This window comes from Nycticebus coucang, chromosome 13, assembly GCF_027406575.1.
Source record: "Nycticebus coucang isolate mNycCou1 chromosome 13, mNycCou1.pri, whole genome shotgun sequence".
Classification (NCBI taxonomy): domain Eukaryota; kingdom Metazoa; phylum Chordata; class Mammalia; order Primates; family Lorisidae; genus Nycticebus; species Nycticebus coucang.
The window spans coordinates 24,694,547-24,710,849 of record NC_069792.1 but is presented as its reverse complement, the minus strand read 5'-3'; the positions used below and the strand labels follow the sequence as shown (position 1 = coordinate 24,710,849).

The following is a 16,303-nucleotide window of genomic DNA, read 5'->3' as shown; positions in this document are numbered from 1 at the left end:
TATAAAAAGGATATAGCAGAGCTGAAGGAACTGAAACAGTCAATTAGGGAACTTAAAGATACAATGGAAAGTATCAGCAACAGGTTAGACCATGCAGAAGAAAGAATTTCAGAGGTAGAAGACAAAGTTTTTGAGATAACTCAGATAGTAAAAGAGGCAGAAAAGAAGAGAGAGAAAGCAGAACGTTCACTGTCAGAATTATGGGACTTTATGAAGCGTTCCAACATACAAGTTATAGGAATTCCAGAATGGGAAGAAGAATGCCCCAGAGGAATGGAAGCCATACTAGAGAATATTATAAAAGAAAATTTCCCAAATATCACCAAAGATTCTGACACACTGCTTTCAGAGGGCTATCGGACCCCAGGTCACCTCAACTCTAACCGAGCTTCTCCAAGACACATTGTGATGAACCTGTCCAAAGTCAAGACAAAAGAAAAGATTCTGCAAGCTGCCAGGAGTAAGCACCAGTTGACCTACAGGGGCAAATCCATCAGAGTGACCGCAGACTTCTCTAATGAAACTTTCCAAGCAAGAAGAAAATGGTCATCTACCTTTAATCTACTTAAACAGAACAATTTCCAGCCCAGAATTCTGTACCCTGCTAAGCTAAGCTTCAAAATTGATGGAGAAGTCAAATCATTTACGGATATACAAACATTGAGGAAATTCGCCACAACAAGACCAGCTCTACAGGAAATACTTCAACCTGTTCTGCACACTGACCACCACAATGGATCAGCAGCAAAGTAAGAACTCAGAAATTAAAGGACAGAACCAAACCTCCACACTGATGCAAAAGATAAAACTAAGCAATGGACTCTCACTACATAAGACGAATAGAATACTACCACACTTATCAATTATCTCAATAAATGTTAATGGCTTGAATTCCCCACTGAAGAGACATAGATTGGTTGACTGGATTAAAAAACACAAGCCATCCATTTGCTGTCTGCAAGAAACACACCTGGCTTCAAAAGACAAATTAAAGCTCCGAGTCAAGGGTTGGAAGACAATTTTTCAGGCAAATGGAATTCAGAAGAAAAGAGGAGTTGCAATCTTATTTTCAGATACATGTGGATTTAAAGCAACTAAAGTCAAAAAAGACAAGGATGGTCACTTTATCTTGGTCAAGGGAAAAATACAACAAGAAGACATTTCAATTCTAAATATCTATGCACCCAATTTAAATGCTCCCGGATTCTTGAAACAGACCTTACTCAGTCTGAGCAATATGATATCTGATAATACCATAATAACAGGGGACCTTAACACTCCTCTTACAGAGCTGGACAGGTCCTCTAAACAGAAATTAAACAAGGATATAAGAGACTTAAATGAGACCCTAGAACAACTGTGCTTGATAGATGCATATAGAACACTCCATCCCAAAGATAAAGAATATACATTCTTCTCATCACCCCATGGAACATTCTCCAAAATTGATCATATCCTGGGACAGAAAACAATTATCAACAGAATCAAAAGAATTGAAATTTTACCTTGTATCTTCTCAGACCATAAGGCACTAAAGGTGGAACTCAACTCTAACAAAAATGCTCGACCCCACCCAAAGGCATGGAAACTAAACAATCTTCTGTTGAATAACAGATGGGTGCAGGAAGAAATAAAACAAGAAATCATTAACTTCCTTGAGCATAACAACAATGAAGACACAAGCTACCAAAACCTGTGGGATACTGCAAAAGCAGTTTTGAGAGGAAAATTCATCGTTTTAGATGCCCACATTCAAAAAACAGAAAGAGAGCACATCAACAATCTCACAAGAGATCTTATGGAATTGGAAAAAGAAGAACAATCTAAGCCTAAACTCAGTAGAAGAAAAGAAATATCCAAAATTAAATCAGAGATCAATGAAATTGAAAACAAAAGAATCATTCAGAAAATTAATGAAACAAGGAGTTGGTTTTTTGAAAAAATAAATAAAATAGATAAACCATTGGCCAGACTAACGAGGAATAGAAAAGTAAAATCTCTAGTAACCTCAATCAGAAATGATAAAAGGGAAATAACAACTGATCCCACAGAGATATAAGAGATCATCTCTGAATACTACCAGAAACCCTATGCCCAGAAATTTGACAATGTGAAAGAAATGGATCAATATTTGGAATCACACCCTCTCCCTAGACTCAGCCAGGAAGAAATAGAGCTCCTGAACAGACCAATTTCAAGCACTGAGATCAAAGAAACAATGAAAAAGCTTCCAACCAAAAAATGCCCTGGTCCAGATGGCTTCACTCCAGAATTCTATCAAACCTTCAAGAAAGAGCTTATTCCTGTACTGCAGAAATTATTCCAAAAAATTGAGGAAGAAGGAATCTTCCCCAACACATTCTATGAAGCCAACATCACCCTGATACCCAAACCAGGAAAAAACCCAAACAAAAAGGAGAATTTCAGACCAATCTCACTCATGAATATAGATGCAAAAATTCTCAACAAAACCCTAGCCAATAGATTACAGCTTATCATCAAAAAAGTCATTCATCATGATCAAGTAGGCTTCATCCCAGGGATGCAAGGCTGGTTTAACATACGCAAGTCTATAAACGTTATCCACCATATTAACAGAGGCAAAAATAAAGATCACATGATCCTCTCAATAGATGCAGAAAAAGCATTTGATAAAATCCGGCATCCTTTTCTAATTAGAACACTGAAGAGTATAGGCATAGGTGGCACATTTCTAAAACTGATTGAAGCTATCTATGACAAACCCACAGCCAATATTTTACTGAATGGAGTAAAACTGAAAGCTTTTCCTCTTAGAACTGGAACCAGACAAGGTTGTCCTCTGTCACCTTTACTATTCAATGTAGTGCTGGAAGTTCTAGCCAATACAATTAGGCAAGACAAGGAAATAAAGGGAATCCAAATGGGAGCAGAGGAGGTCAAACTCTCCCTCTTTGCTGACGACATGATCTTATACTTAGAGAACCCCAAAGACTCAACCACAAGACTCCTAGAAGTCATCAAAAAATACAGTCATGTTTCAGGATATAAAATCAATGTCCACAAGTCAGTAGCCTTTGTGTACACCAATAACAGTCAAGATGAGAAGCTAATTAAGGACACAACTCCCTTCACCATAGTTTCAAAGAAAATGAAATACCTAGGAATATACCTAACGAAGGAGGTGAAGGACCTCTATAAAGAAAACTATGAAATCCTCAGAAAGGAAATAGCAGAGGATATTAACAAATGGAAGAACATACCATGCTCATGGATGGGAAGAATCAACATTGTTAAAATGTCTATACTTCCCAAAGCAATCTACCTATTCAATGCCATTCCTATCAAAATACCAACATCGTACTTTCAAGATTTGGAAAAAATGATTCTGCGTTTTGTATGGAACTGGAAAAAACCCCGTATAGCTAAGGCAGTTCTCTGTAACAAAAATAAAGCTGGGGGCATCAGCATACCAGATTTTAGTCTGTACTACAAAGCCATAGTGGTAAAGACAGCATGGTACTGGCACAAAAACAGAGACATAGACACTTGGAATCGAATTGAAAACCAAGAAATGAAACTAACATTTTACAACTACCTAATCTTTGATAAACCAAACAAGAACATGCCTTGGGGGAAAGACTCCCTATTCAATAAATAGTGTTGGGAGAACTGGATGTCTACATGTAAAAGACTGAAACTGGACCCACACCTTTCCCCACTCACAAAAATTGATTCAAGATGGATAAAGGACTTAAACTTAAGGCATGAAACAATAAAAATCCTCCAAGAAAGCATAGGAAAAACACTGGAAGATATTGACCTTGGGAAAGACTTCATGAAGAGGACTGCCATGGCAATTGCCACAACAATAAAAATAAACAAATGGGACTTCATTAAACTGAAAAGCTTCTGTACAGCTAAGGAGACAATAACCAAAGCAAAGAGACAACCTACACAATGAGAAAGGATATTTGCATATTTTCAATCAGACAAAAGCTTGATAACCAGGATCTATAGAGAACTCAAATTAATCCACATGAAAAAAGCCAACAATCCCTTATATCAATGGGCAAGAGACATGAATAGAACTTTCTCTAAAGACGACAGACGAATGGCTAACAAACACATGAAAAAAATGTTCATCATCTCTATATATTAGAGAAATGCAAATCAAAACAACCCTGAGATATCATCTAACCCCAGTGAGAATGGCCCACATCACAAAATCTCAAAACTGCAGATGCTGGCATGGATGTGGAGAGAAGGGAACACTTTTACACTGCTGGTGGGACTGCAAACTAGTACAACCTTTCTGGAAGGAAGTATGGAGAAACCTCAAAGCACTCAAGCTAGACCTCCCATTTGATCCTGCAATCCCATTACTGGGCATCTACCCAGAAGGAAAGAAATCCTTTTATCATAAGGACACTTGTACTAGACTGTTTATTGCAGCTCAATTTACAATCGCCAAAATGTGGAAACAGCCTAAATGCCCACCAACCCAGGAATGGATTAACAAGCTGTGGTATATGTATACCATGGAATACTATTCAGCCATTAAAAAAAATGGAGACTTTACATCCTTCGTATTAACCTGGATGGACGTGGAAGACATTATTCTTAGTAAAGCATCACAAGAATGGAGAAGCATGAATCCTATGTACTCAATTTTGATATGAGGACAATTAATGACAATTCTGGTTATGGGGGGGGAAACTGAAAGAGGGAAGGAGGGAGGTGGGTGGGGCCTTGGTGTGTGTCACACTTTATGGGGGCAAGACATGATTGCAAGAGGGACTTTACCTAACAATTGCAATCAGTGTAACCTGGCTTATTGTACCCTCAATGAATCCCCAACAATAAAAAAAAGAAAAAAAATAATAATAATAATAAATAAATAAATTTAAATCTCATTACAATGGCTTACCGTATGTTTTCAGGATAATTGTTCTTAGCCCCTTTGTCAATCTGTTAAGTTTGAAGTGAAGGGTCAGGTGGGAAGCAGGAAGGAAGAGGAACAGATGCAGTGCCTTGAGTTGGTGAGAGCAGCCCAGCTCTCTATAAAGCACGTTGGTGGGGAAGTTTCTTCCTCGTATATGCGAGAGACACTGTCAGCTTCTGGAAGAGGGCCAGCTGCACTGTGTGACCTTGACTTCACCTTATGTGGTAAAAAGTGGACGATGGGGGTGGCGCCTGTGGCTCAAGAAGTAGGGCGCCGGTCCCATATGCTGGAGGTGGTGGGTTCAAACCCAGCCCCGGCCAAAAACCACAAAAAAAAAAAAAAAAAAAGAAAAAGAAAAAAAAAGTGGACAATGGGTGGAGTGGTAGCCAAGGTATGGCCGTGACTTGATTACAGGGGGCAGACTGAAGGACAGGAAGGAGAGCACCGCCGTGCAGAGCTGTCCCAGAGCACCGGGATGCCCTTTCCTATACCACTGGTCCCCTTAAGATCTTAGGCCTTAACCCATCTGATGGTGCAGTCTGTTTCTCTACATCTCTCTCCATAAAACAACAATACAAGAGGGACACATTTTTAATGAAAATTTTACCAATTTATTTAAAATAACATTATTATAAATAATCCTGAAGTATAGAAAAAACTTTTCAAATGGTCTGAGACTTGTCTTGGCTCAGATGCCTGCAGAATGGACCAGTGTTCCTCACAGCTGTGAAGGGACTAAGTGGGTATGATTTCTCTTAGTACATCCTAAACCACAGACCTTATTCCCAGCTAGGAAGCTTTAATGATCCTTTGATGACAGATTAAAAATACATTATCTGCAGGTTCTCCTCTCTCTTACAGCGTACTTTATTAAATTTTCAAACACATAGCTTAATTCTTTATATTAGCGTATCATCTGTGTCTTAGTTACAGCAAATGAATAAGCAGATGAATTATGATGTTGTGACCAGTGTTCCATCAACATGAATGTCACCTTCATATTCTGCAAGTAGGCAGGAACAGTACAATCGTTCGGGAAGCTAGAACTGTTTAATTTTTATGATGACCAAAATAATGGTAAATACTATATAATCTTAACAGCAGCTTTTCAGTAATCTTTTCTCTTGTAGAAATAAATATGCTTGAGCTTAATCAAAACCTTGTAAATATATTGAAAAAAGGAGAAAAGGTTGATCTGATTTGGTGAAAAAAAAAAAAAAAATGTGTAGGGCCATAGGTACGAGCCTTTCTGTCTGATTTTCTGTCCCCTCTCCTTTTTCTCTTTCTGTGTTTTCACAGGCCCTGATTATATCAAACAGAGACTTCAGGAAGGGGTAGATGCTAAAGAAAATCCAGAAGAAAAGGTACCAGAAAAGCCATCTACACCAAAGGAATCTCCTCATTTTTATCGCAAAGGCACGACACCCCCAAGATCTCCTGAGACAAGTCCCAAACAGAGTCACTCTCCCCGGCCTTCTTCCCCAAAGCCCGTGAAGAAGCAAAACCCCAGTTCAGGGGCAAGACTCAACCAAGACAAAAGGAGTGTGGCTGATGAGCAGGTGCTGGCTGTTGTCAATAAGCCCTTGATGTCAAAGCCTCCCTCGAAGGAGGCAGGAGCAGCCATACCCCAGTCCAAGTACTCTGGCCGCCACTATATCCCCAACCCCAGTAACGGGGAACTGCATTCTCAGTATCACGGCTACTACGTGAAGCTGAACGCCCCCCAGCACCCTCCAGAAGATGTGGAGGACGGTGACGGGTCGAGCCAGTCTTCCTCAGCACTGGTGCACAAGCCATCTCCTAACAAGTGGAGTCCCTCCAAATCTGTGACAAAACCAGTTGCCAAAGAAAGCAAAGCTGAGCCAAAAGCAAAGAAGTCTGAACTTGCTATACCAAAGAATCCAGCAAGCAAAAATTCGTGCCCTTCTTTGGAAAAAGAAGCCAATTCAGTAAGTCCTGCACAAAGTGTGCTTCCTTTCTTCCCCTTGGTTCTTCGAGGGGGCAGCTTGGCATACTGTGCGTCCCCAGCACAGCCAGGCTAATCAGGGCTGTGGGGCCCAGGGCTGTTAGAGTAGACGAGATCAGGTTTGTAAAGAGCTCACCAGGCAGAAATCCCTCTGTGTCCATCAGCCACCCATCTTCGACTTACTTCAGGTAGGACAGACCTGAGCAGCTTTAGCACAGTATCATTGTGTGGCTAGGCTTTATCAGCACAGTCACGGAAATTCACTGTTACTGCAAGGAAGGAGTCGGGGCCGCTGCTAAGGGCTGCTCTCGGAGCTCTGGCTGGGACGGGTCATCCCCAAGTCCTTAGCCTTCATCCCTCACAGTGCTCAGGGTCTTTACACACACAAAAGTCTCTTCTTGTGAATTCTTCTCATAAGTGTATCTAGTTGGAGTTTAAACTAATTAAGTAGGCTTTGCAGTTAGAACATTTTTCCAAATGAGAACTGATCATTTTCAACAGTTCAAGGGAATTTCTTTGGTCTTTTAATTTCTGGCAGTGTGGGTACTCTTACTATTTCAGTTCTCTGGCAACTGTTAGTTACTAACAACTAGTCTTGAGCACTTAAGATATTTATTGTTCAGCTAGGAAAGCTCTATGTTGTTGAAAAATCTCTGCATCCTCTCACAACTGAGATTTGATAGATATATCAAATTAATATTTGATCAAATTCTGTAGAATTTATGAAATCTGAAGCTAAGTAATTATCAATTAAAAAATTGACCTGGTCACCTGCCTTTGGAATAGAGGTATTGGATGTTAAATGTAGCTTAGGGAAGAAACCTCAGCTGACTTGTAATCAGAGATATTTGCATAATGGTACGGATAAATAGCCAAGAAGAATATAATGCAACCATCAGTTACTTAGTTTTGATCTGTTTACTCATAGGGTTAAACCCTTGAAATTCATCTTTGTAATTAATTTATGCTTGAAATTTGTTATATTTGTCTATTTTGCTAATATCTATACAGGGTGTCCTACAAGTCACCATAAGGAGAGAAAAATGGAAAATTGTAACTAAATATACGTTTCTTTACAAAATATTCATTATAAAATTTTACATAGATGTGGCCAAAATGTAGAGAATGTTTTATAAAGAAAGATGCACTTAGCTACAATTTCCCTATGTATGGCAACTTTTGGGACACTTTGTAAAACATGCTTCTCAAATTGCCAACTTTTTAACTTTTAGTGTAAATATACATTAATCAGAGTAACTGGACTAGATCTATTCCATGGGAATACATGGTTTCTGAAAAGGACTAATTTTATGAGACCCTGGCTTTTCAATAAGTGTTCATTTTTAAAAATTTTTAACATTGATATGTCAGTATGCCAATATTACAACCATAATACTATCACTGTTGAATTTTTTAAATGTAACTCACTTCTCACTTACCTTTCAGCATACCCCCAAGTTAATAAGGCTGGCTGGATATCAAAGATATCATAGATATCAAATTAGCTTGCCTGATTTACAACAGGGAAATTCAAATAATGTAAGAGCATCTTTGGGTATCCAGCAATGGGGTTCAGTTGCCTTCTAAGACACCACAAAGCGAAACATACACTGCAGTGTCCTATGTTAAGCTGTGATAGGAAAAAAAAAGTTGAGTTACCTGGCTTGTACCTGTAAGTATCTTTCTATAGAACAGTGCAATACATATGTTCAGTAAACTTACAGCCTCCTTATTTAGAAAAAAAATCTGTTTTACTTATGTGCGTAATCCTCAGATTCCTAAGTTAGCCAAGCACCCTCCATGTCAGTAGGTCGGTCCCTAGGGATCTCCTGCACACCCCCAGGGAGAGAGCCAGGCCCCAGCCGCTGTGCCATCTCCCTGAGCTTCAGGCTACCTCTGCGTGTGATGGGGGTGCAAGTCAGGATTGACTTGGCACCTTCCTAGGTACCATTTTTTTTTTTTATTAAATCATAGCTGTGTACATTAATGCAACCATGGGGTACAATGTGCTGGTTTTATATACAATTTGAACTGTTTTTATCAACTGGTTAACATAGCCTTCACAGCATTTTCTTAAGTTATTGTGTTAAGACATTTATATTCTACACCTAGTAAATTTCACACCCTTGTAAGATGCACCATAGGTGTGGTCCCACCAATTACTCCGCGTATCAATTGACATTGTCTTCCTAATGGTAACAGAACTCTGCCTTCCCCACTCCTGACAACTGTTTTCTTTCCAGAGTTAGGAAATAACATTATCATCATAAAGGGAATCAACAGATGACCTTTAAAACAATTGAGTACTAAGTACAATTTTGAGATAGTCACTGCATAAGTTGAAGGATTATAAATAACAATTTAAAAATTCATAAAATTGGACTCTGGTGCCAAACGTCCTGGATTCAAATCCCAGCTCTGTTGTTTACCAGCTCTGGACGAGTTTGCTAGCTTCTCTGTGCCTTGGTTTCCTCATCTGTACCTACTTCACAGGGTTATTGTGAAAATTGAGTTACTACTTCTAAAGTTCTTAGCACAGTGCCTCGCACAGTATAAATGCTCAAAAAGCATGGGCTATCATTGTGATGATGTTTAACACCATGCTAGCTGAAGCATAAGTAGCTCATAAATATTCAAATGGATTTGATCCATCCTAAGCATCACCCTGGATATTGATCTCCTACAAATACAGAAAATCTCCCGGGACACAAACTATGAGGAGCAAATTAGTTTCTTGAGTGTGAGAGGCAGAAGGGAGGCTGTAGCGGAGATATCTGAGGGCAGTGGTTGCACGTGAACTCATGTCCCAGAGCACATAGTCTATGTGATACCGCAGTTTTTATAGGGTTTTGCAACATGGCAACTCTGGTAGGAGCCAGAAGAGGCATCCTTTGAGCCTTACGTTCACACAGAGAAGTAAGGAGTCTTCTGGTGAGGAATCTCAACCCATTCTGAAAACTCCCTGCACGTTTTTCTCAGCCATTGCTATGATCAGCTTCTAAGCTTGCTTTGAAGCTTACCTGATCTTCCTTTTGAATTTGTGTAAAAAAATTTAAGGCATCCCTGGCAGATCAGATTTGAACCCCACCAAAAAAAGAAAGGCAAATATATATAATTAAACTCTGCTGTTACTACTAAATTTAACTTTGCCTTTTTTTCATATGTTTTTAATTAGAAGTGTTTTAGATTAACATAATGAAACCATAATAACTCTTCTACCAGAAAATTTCTCACAATTTTGAATTTGAATAACATTTTCTTGAGGGAAAAATAATAACTTACGCAGTTAGAATTTCTCTCCTTATTTTGACTTCTATATTTTATTTTCTAACTGCCTGAAATTTTTTTCCAATCAAGACTTACACTTCGCCCTGCTACAGCTTCTTCTCTTACACCTGTCCCAATCAGTCTTGAAAAGCAAGACTGATTTTTTTTTCATTTTGCTATTTTAAGCTACAAGTAGCTACCACAGTTACATTTATGGGACTTCACCTTAAAGCTTTTCACCATGTACCCTGGACCTCAGTATCTGTGAAGAACATAGAGGTCATGGCTTGATATCTGCCTTTTAAACTTAGCATCCCTGGTTTTTATTTTTCACCTAGTTGTTTGAACCTTTAACATCTGGCTTGCTTTCATCTTCACTGAGTCATCTTTAAAAATAGCTTTATAAATGGAGCTACACTGGCAGGAGAAATACATATATGTGTGCATTTTTCATTCTGGATAAAATATTCATTATTCATTGAACCCAGATTACCAGTACAAACTCAAAGAAAGATAGTAAGCTCAATTCAACCCAAGAAAATACACACTCAAAGTAGTAGCCAATTAAAAAGGGTTAGATAAGGCGGCACCTGTCGCTCAAAGGAGTAGGGCGCCGGCCCGATATGCCAGAGGTGGCGGGCTCAACTCAGCCCTGGACAAAAAAACTGCAAAAAAAAAGTTAGATAAATTCACAAAACCTTGTAGAACTTTATGGAATGGGTATCAGAGGCTCAGGTGTGTCAGACTTTAGAGTTGGCGTCACTGAAGGCACTTTTGTCTTGTCATTCTGCTTTTCCTGAGTCCACTGTAAGGCACTGACCTGCACAATGAATTGTCTGAACTCATATACTTTTTCTCATCTCTTATATCACTATATGAATTAAAGCCAGTGTCCCAAAGAATTGAAATGATCCAAAATTCTTAGCACACTCATGAACAAAATCTGATCAAAGAGCATAGTAGTAGAGGTTGAGCATCAGAAATGCTCTAAAATCGAAACCTTTTTTAAGAGACATGGTCTCAGAGCATTGCCAGGCTGAGTGCAATGGTTGTTCTCGGATATAGCTCATTGCAGCCTTGAACCCCTGGCTTCAAAGGATCTTCTCTTCTCTGCCTCCTGAGTAGCTGGGACTCCAAGTGCTTGCTTCTATATCCAGCTAAAATCCAAAACTTTTTGAATGCTGACATGATACTCTATGGAAATGCTCATTGAAGACCTTCCAATTTGGGGTTTTTGGATTTGAGATGCTTGACGTCTCATAGGTAAAAAATCTGAAACCCAAAATCCCCAAGCATTTCAGATAAGGAATACAAAACCTGTAATAGTATGACCTTAATCTCTGTGTGGGTTATGATGTTGAATGATCGTCTCCATTATTTTCTGGGTTATTAGAGTTTCCTACATTATGTTCTAAACATCATTGAGAAGTTGCATAGGGTAGGACTCTTATTAATTTAGAAAACAACTATTCTAAAAGAGTAGTTGGCCATGATCAAGAGTTGATGTTTTCTTTATAATGCAAGAATGACAGAATATAGACGAAAGTGTCATTTTAAAAAAACTTGTTGGGAAATTGCTTTTAAACTCAGGCCTGTGACTTTAATAGGGATGTAGAAAAAATGAGTATGGAGCCCTGAAGGGGACAGGCTAAAGTTTAATTTGTTTAAATTGGCTGAGTAACCTTGCACGAGATACTTGTCCTCTTGAAGCTCTATAAAATGAACTAATAATCACATGTAAAGAATAAATGAAAAATAATTTACTTAGAAATGCTTAGCCCACTGCCTGGCATTGAAAGGACCTGCGGTAAGAGTTTATTTTCTTCCCACTGGGGTTTTTCTTCCAGGTACTCCGTATCTCCAGGGCACCCAGATTACTTCCTCCTCTGCCCCTCCATTTTACTAATCACCCTGTTTGTTCTTCTTTGAATGCATTGATTTAATCTGTTCTGTTCAACAGCCTCATCCATAGCACCTGGAAAAGTAATGGGGCAATAGGAGGATTTTTTTAAATATTGGTTGCCTGGATGACCTGGGCAAGCCATGTGTTGGTGTGCTGGGTCCATAGTGGTGACCTAAGACATGACCTGCCACTCTGGAACTCAGAGTCTAGGGGAAGATGGCAGTTAACAAGTGGCAAAGCTTGAATGAAAAAATGTTAGTATAGAGAAGGAACTGGGCACTCTGACCTCTCCCAAGGAAATGTGGCCTCGTGCAAGGAAGAGACTTGATGAACACTCAACCAGTGACAGTCCAGTCTCCCTTACCCACTTGTCCTCCCCTCACAACAACAACAAAAAACTAATACCTTTGAGACTGCTAACATTGTTTTAATGCAGTCTTAATACCCAAATAGAGCTTAACTGTCTCCTCATCTGTAAAATAAGGGCAATAAAACTATCTATGCACCTCATAAAGCTCATTTGGAACATTTTTAATAGTATTTAAGAATTAGACAATAACAAATACCAAGATCATGTCTTTGTAATAATAGGTGACTTCTTATAAAGTCCTTTAAATATCCTAAAAAAAAAAAAAAAAAAAAGTGACTTTTCCATGGACTAGATCTGAAAAGATGGAACATATAAGGTTGGTTGTTTTAAACAAGTTTGAGGACATTAGTCTATCTGGTACTTACTATATTTATCAAAATAAGATTCTGCAGTTACATATAACTAAATTGGAAATGTTATGGTTGTGATTAGAGAAATAAAAGATCAGACTTGTGAAGAGTATTCAACATCCCACCTGCAGTTTTTTATACTAAAAGGACAGGATGGTGCCTCTAAAAAGACCAGGAAAAAGAAAGAGTTAGAGAAATCCCATCCTGAATTTTTCCTTGGAGGCTTCATTGTCCTATGGGTTTTACCCCCTATTCTAACCACCCTTGGGAGGAAACAATTCACCCTTATCCGATGGTGTCCTGACAATTGTAAGTCTTAATTCCCTCTAGGCCCTACCCACTTTGGGGAACTGTGCCTCACCCCAGGCTGTTGTCCTTTACTTTAAAGTGAATTAAGTAGATTATTGTTTAAAACATTTTTAATTTAATTCAAGCCTGGATTCATTTTTAAGTGAAAATTCAGAAATGGCGTCATCTAAATAAAACATTACTTTTTTGACTTTATACCGTTTGGAACAACCATCATCATTCACACCTTATTTAATGCAACCATGTTAGTTTTCTTACATTTTGAGCAATTTGTTTTGATAGTGAACGTGGAAAAGTTAAGCTTGTTTTGTTCTGTTTCACTTCCAGGGCCCTAATTCAGTCATGATTGTCCTTGTCATGCTGTTGAATATCGGGTTGGCCATTCTTTTTGTTCACTTTCTAACTTGATTGGATTTAGGAAAGGTAAGAATAGCCTTAATTTCTCTCTAACATCATAATGAATAACATTCTTTTCTCATTCAAATTTACTATTTTTTTTAAACAACATATTGTCCTTCACTTTAATTTTGGCTATGCCTGAATGTGATTCAACATGGTTACTTAACGCTGTAACTGTTTTGACCCTTCAGTGAAGTCATGACAACTAGTGGTGTTAGCCCACAGCTCTCTGCAGTGGTGCCGTCAGCCCTTTAAATGGCCCACCCCAGGCAGACTCAGACACAGGGAAGGAGGCTTGGAATTAGGATGGGATCGCAAGAGAGATGAAACTTGGAAAATTCAGCCAGAGGACCTGTTCGGTTCCCCTGGGAATGCTTTGTGGCTTTGGGGTCCTCGGGGAGCTGAAGCACACAGCCATGTTGGAGAACAAAACTTAATAATGATTCTTTTTTAAAATCTGCTGAAGCAGCCCCATCCGGCGAAGTTCTTGGCATTGGCTACTCCATCTGTCCTAGCAGAGTGTGACTAAACTGGAAATGTATGGAGCTGCATTTTTTTTTTTTTTTTTTTTTTTTTTTGATGGAAGTCAACAGCTGCCTTACTATTTTACCATCTGACGTTTTTAGTAGGGAGCTGGGGAAACGACTAGCCGAGGAATGCGGTCGGAGGATTGTGTTGCTGTGGACGTGGTTCCAGCATTCACTCCAATCTCTTTAGAAGAAATAGGTAGCAGCATCACTCACCAGTCTTATGCCATGACCTGCTGCTTTAACATCTCTTGGAATGTTCTGGGAGAGAAGGTTTTGTTTGCTTGTGCACGACTCTGTTCATTTTTGCTGTTGATTTAAATATGATGTGTAGTCATCTGTCCCCTGCAGTCCTGGCTAGACAAAACACACGTGTTGCATCTCAAGGAAAACAACAAAAATGCTAGTGAAAACGTGCTTATTTTGATAGCAATACACCATTTTTTATGTCATTTATTCTTCCTAAACCTGTAAAAGGCTATTTATCTTTAAAATTTAGCAATTTGAAGGCATTGTACCTTCCTAAGAAATAATTTAATTTTAAATGTTTCTAACATTACTGAGATGAATTATTTGTGCACTTAGGAGGTGCTAAATTTTAAAAGCTAAAAGACAACAGAATTAGAAGAAGGAAAGTCCAAACGTTGCACGGATTGCAGTAATCGGTGTTTAAAGGATTCAGTTTCTCTGCTGACGTACTTTACAACCAAATAAAATCTTGTCAGTGGCTGTGTTAATTCCCATGAAAGTTAAGCAATAGGCTATTAATAACTGTGCTTCTCTTGTTTTCTTTTTCCAACTTAAATTTCTGTTGAATACATTCAGGTAGAGCATAAAGCTTTGTTCAATCCCTGCCTCGCAGTTTTCTCCCTTTCCTGTTTTTCAAAGTCCTTTTGTAATTTCATTTCAGATTTTCAAGGCTCAGACATTTTTATTTTAAATATGTGTCTTTTGCAGTCCCTTTGTCATTCTGACATACTCTGATTTTTTTGCTGTTTTATAATTTATCATTTATTATTCAGAAGCATGCTTACTTAGAGAAACTAAGTGGTCTTTATAAAAGTAACTATTTAAAAAGAAAATCAGGGGAGGAAAGGTATCTGTTAAAAATCTTTTTAAAACATTATATTGCAGAAAGCGAGCTATTTCTGAATATTTTCCTAATTTGCATGGTTTAATCAAACCCTTTTACCTTATTAGCTACCTTTTCAGTGCAGAGGAGACAGTTCATGTAATTCCCATGTTAGCACAGGTGTGGACTGAACGCTTTGTCACCTGCAGGGTAGTAACCCAGTGATGTTTTTTGCAGAAGTACAGTATGTTGAGAACCCTGGGTGTGACCAATATGGAATAAAGAAGAAGGCAGAGAGAGAGCAAATGAAAAATTACAACTTGTATATTTGTTTTTTACACTTTGCTTTGACTTTTAAATTTAGGAAGTAGCGTTGTTTACCCCGGAGCAGGCATTTAAGTTCCTGTCGGCCTCGGGTACTCTCACTGCTCCGTCCTCACCCCCTAGCTCCTTCTGCGGAGAAAGCTAATTTTTAAGAAAAAAAAAAAAGAAAGAAAAATTAAAATAAAATATTTAATCTTATTAAGTGTTTATTTAAAATGTGTAATGCTTTGGAAGTAATGGGTAACAGATAACTGAAGGATATGTTTATAAAGTGAGCATGTGGGTCCCATTTATAAATACATGTATGATTTATAAGCTTTTTTAAAACAAAGCTCAAATTGTTGGTATTTTTCTAAAATGTGCACAGCTGTATTTTACATGAAGGCTCTTTCTAATGGGTTGTTATACTGTACTCTACATTTTGGACAGCACATGAAGTCTGCCAATGTACTTAATAAAACATGACTTTGTTTATTTAAAGTTTCTTGCTGTGAAAAAGAACTCCCTATCTGTGAGTTCCTTTATTTATAATCCTTGAAACCAAAATGTATAACGTACAGTTTTCACAACTGTATCTGCTCTAATAAAAAAAAAAAGTTGGTTATTAACGAAGCTGGAGGTGTGTTTCCTTTGTGAGTGAATTACTGTTTGAGTTATATGGAATGTTTCGGTGGTGGTGTTGAAAGAGATCTGAAAAATTAATAGAAATAGAAGAAAAATGCTGAAAGAAGCCACGTGGCAGAAGGTAGTTCCACTATTTCATCCTGGGCCTTCCAAATAATTTTGCAAAATTGGATTCATCACTTTTAATGCCTTCATAAATTGGATTAGTGCCTTATTCAGGGCTTTAAGACTGCTCCTATTTTTTAAGGAAAACTCAAAGTTGAATTAA

General features: G+C 38.3%; 1 protein-coding gene across 4 annotated transcripts in view; it reads left to right on the top strand.

Annotated features, from left to right (window-relative positions):
- Nucleotides 1-16,019, top strand: part of JPH1 (junctophilin 1) — an 86,627-nt gene extending 70,608 nt beyond the window's left edge. The window contains exons 4-6 of one of the 4 annotated variants that reach the window (XM_053559161.1): nt 6,224-6,873; nt 13,417-13,512; nt 15,325-16,019. In XM_053559161.1, the coding sequence (XP_053415136.1) occupies nt 6,224-6,873; nt 13,417-13,497 (731 nt within the window). In that variant the 3' untranslated portion in view covers nt 13,498-13,512; nt 15,325-16,019. Of the gene's footprint in view, nt 1-6,223; nt 6,874-13,416; nt 13,513-13,679 lie in introns of all 4 variants that reach the window. The other 3 variants (XM_053559159.1, XM_053559160.1, XM_053559158.1) reach the window with 3 other exon arrangements.
- The last annotated feature ends 284 nt before the right edge of the window (nt 16,020-16,303 follow it).